This window comes from Microtus ochrogaster, chromosome 7 (assembly GCF_000317375.1).
Source record: "Microtus ochrogaster isolate Prairie Vole_2 chromosome 7, MicOch1.0, whole genome shotgun sequence".
NCBI lineage: Eukaryota > Metazoa > Chordata > Mammalia > Rodentia > Cricetidae > Microtus > Microtus ochrogaster.
In genome coordinates, this window is record NC_022014.1 from 63,579,912 (window position 1) to 63,582,370 (window position 2,459).

Here is a 2,459-nt window from a genome sequence, read left to right on the forward strand (position 1 = left end):
AAAAAAAGAAAAAGAAAAAAACACCCACATCTTACCATCTCATTTTGTACATATCATCATGTACAGCTCAATTTAAAAAGCCTTGAAATGTTCAGGACTGTCCTACATTAATGACAGGCTAGGGGAGCATTCGCTAATGCTTAGCCTGTGTGTCCCTTCTGGAGGTGCATATGTAAAGGTTAAAACTGAGTCTGAGATAAATTCCTTCAGTTTGGTAAACATTTCCATTATATTTTAAGCAGAAACTTGAGTGTCTTTGAATAGCGTATAAAAAACGGCATTTTGTAGGTCCTTTTCTTTGACAGTTTACAAAAGAACTACTCTAAACCGTTAATGCTGTTTACCCCTGGGTGGTGGTATTACACGCCATTTTATTTTTGCATTTCCCCAAAACACATTATTCCCTTGGTAATCGAACATTATTGTAAAATTAATTGCCAGATGGTTTATAAAGTGTGGCATCCACATTGTCCAATTCTACAGATCTGATCTGCTCAGTGGCTTTTTCACTTTGAAGAGCAGCTGCTTTTAACAGGAGAATGATTTGATCAGGTGTCTACGAGGTCAGCCAACGACAAAACAGCTTTCTTTTCCAGGCCCTTCTTTTCAGCTTTGGAGAAATCCAGAAAGTGGGTCTGAACTTAGCTGTAGTGACTCGCAGTAGTAAACTTTTTGGGTGGTCAGGGTAACACCTTTCACTACAACTATTAGCTGAATGGCAAAAGAGTCCCGGCTTTCCAGTGTGCAGAGGCATTATTTTGGAACAATTCCGTTTGGAAAGAAACGCAATTGTAAACCATTTCTATTTCAAGCCCATAAAAAGCAGAACTCGGATGAAAGGCAAAGCCTTGACCTTTCTATTTTAGACTTTCATCTGGGTAGCTAAGCCATCTGCTTTCCCCCCACCTCCCACCCCATCTACTTAATGGACTGAAAATACTGCACTTAATTGCAATTTTATCAAACCAGGTTGACTTTTCTACTTTAATGAATTACGACCGCGTCCTTTCACCTAAAGGCTTGCTTGGTAGGGTTTTACCCTTCCTTCCCAATCCCTTCCCACCTCTCAATTATGACCTGTCAAATGTCTATAAAGTATAATACTAGGCACTCGCGTAGGAAAGCCATTACAGAGCTTTTCATTTCAACCGTGAGGACCTGACGGAAAAATCTAGGGGTCTGGGCCACTCTTGGACACCGGGACGGCATTAGCTTTGTTGCGGTTACGCAGGAAGACACCTCCACCTCACAGTCCATAAAGGAGTCGCGCGTCCCCGCCGCCCAACAAGAAACGCAGCCCGGGAAAGGGCAGACAGACGAAGGTGGGAGGAAACCCCAGGAAGAAGGGCGCTGGGAAGAAAGGGGAGCCCAAGACACGAGGGAAGACCTTCTCAGGAAGGAGCCGGGGAAGGGTGTCTAAAGTGGCCGAGAAGCTAGCCGAGAGAGCCGAAGAAGCGGGGCCGGGTGCAGGCGCGGGGACCCCGCCCGGGAGCCCCGCGGGGACGCGGGTGGCGGGGACGGTGACCCAGGCTGATGACCCGGAGACGGCGGCCCACCCGCGGCCGAGCCCCGTTACTTAACTATTTGTAGAGCTGCTGCAGGCACAGGTCCAGGCTCTCGCCCTCCACCTCCTCCCGGGTGATGCGCTCCGACAGCGGCCGCGGGAGCGGGGGCAGCGGCGGCAGCTGGGGCTGCGGCGGCGGCGGCACGGCCGAGTGCCCCGGGGCCGCCGCTTCCTCCTCCTCCTCGCCCTCGGCCGCCGCCTCCTCCTCCTCCACCGCCTCCTCTTCGGGCTCGGGGTCTTGGTCCTGCTCCCCCTCCTCGGCCGCCGCTACTGTCGCAGCGTCCTCCCCCGGTTCTTCCCCCGAAGCCTCGGCCGCCTCAGCCGCGACCAGCTCCGCTTCGGGTTCAGGCTCGGATTCGGGTTCGGGCTCTGGCTCTCCGCCGCCGCACGGTCCTCGAAACTCGCCCAGGAATAGCTCCAGGAAGCGCCGGTAAGTTTTCTCCTCAGGGATACAGCCCGCCATCGTTGCTCATGCCCTGAGGTCCACCGGGAAGGGGGTGGAGGATGAGCCCAGGAGGAGGAGGGGGCTGCTTCGGAGCCTCGCCTCCCGCTACGGAGGGGGAACGGCCGCACCGGCACCGGCGATCAGCACTGGGTTGCCTGGAGAGGGCTCCCGCAGGCGTGCGCGCCACCGAGCTCGGACGTGCGCGGCCCAGGGGCGGGGGCGGAGCGCGCCACCCCTCTCCGGTCTGGAGGGAAAGTTGGTGGCGGGCGCGCGCACAGGGTCCAGCGGCGGCCCACCCGCAATCCCTACCGAGAGCTCAGCCCACGCTGCCTAGAGACTGTCGCCATGGCAACCGGTTCTAATTAAGAATTCCAGGGTCCTTCCCGTCGAGTCTGTGGAGTGGTAAGGACACTGGACTCCTGCACTCCAACTTCGAATGGTCCTTATTGG

The 2,459-nt window shown here is 55.0% G+C and overlaps 1 protein-coding gene across 1 annotated transcript in view; it reads right to left on the reverse strand.

Moving 5' to 3' along the window:
* Positions 1-2,174, reverse strand: part of Ppm1e (protein phosphatase, Mg2+/Mn2+ dependent 1E) — a 149,378-nt gene extending 147,204 nt beyond the window's left edge. The window contains exon 1 of the mRNA XM_005350475.3: positions 1,582-2,174. Coding sequence (XP_005350532.1) covers positions 1,582-2,027 — 446 coding nt within the window. The 5' untranslated portion in view covers positions 2,028-2,174. The remainder of the gene's footprint in view (positions 1-1,581) is intronic.
* Between the last annotated feature and the right edge of the window lie 285 nt (positions 2,175-2,459).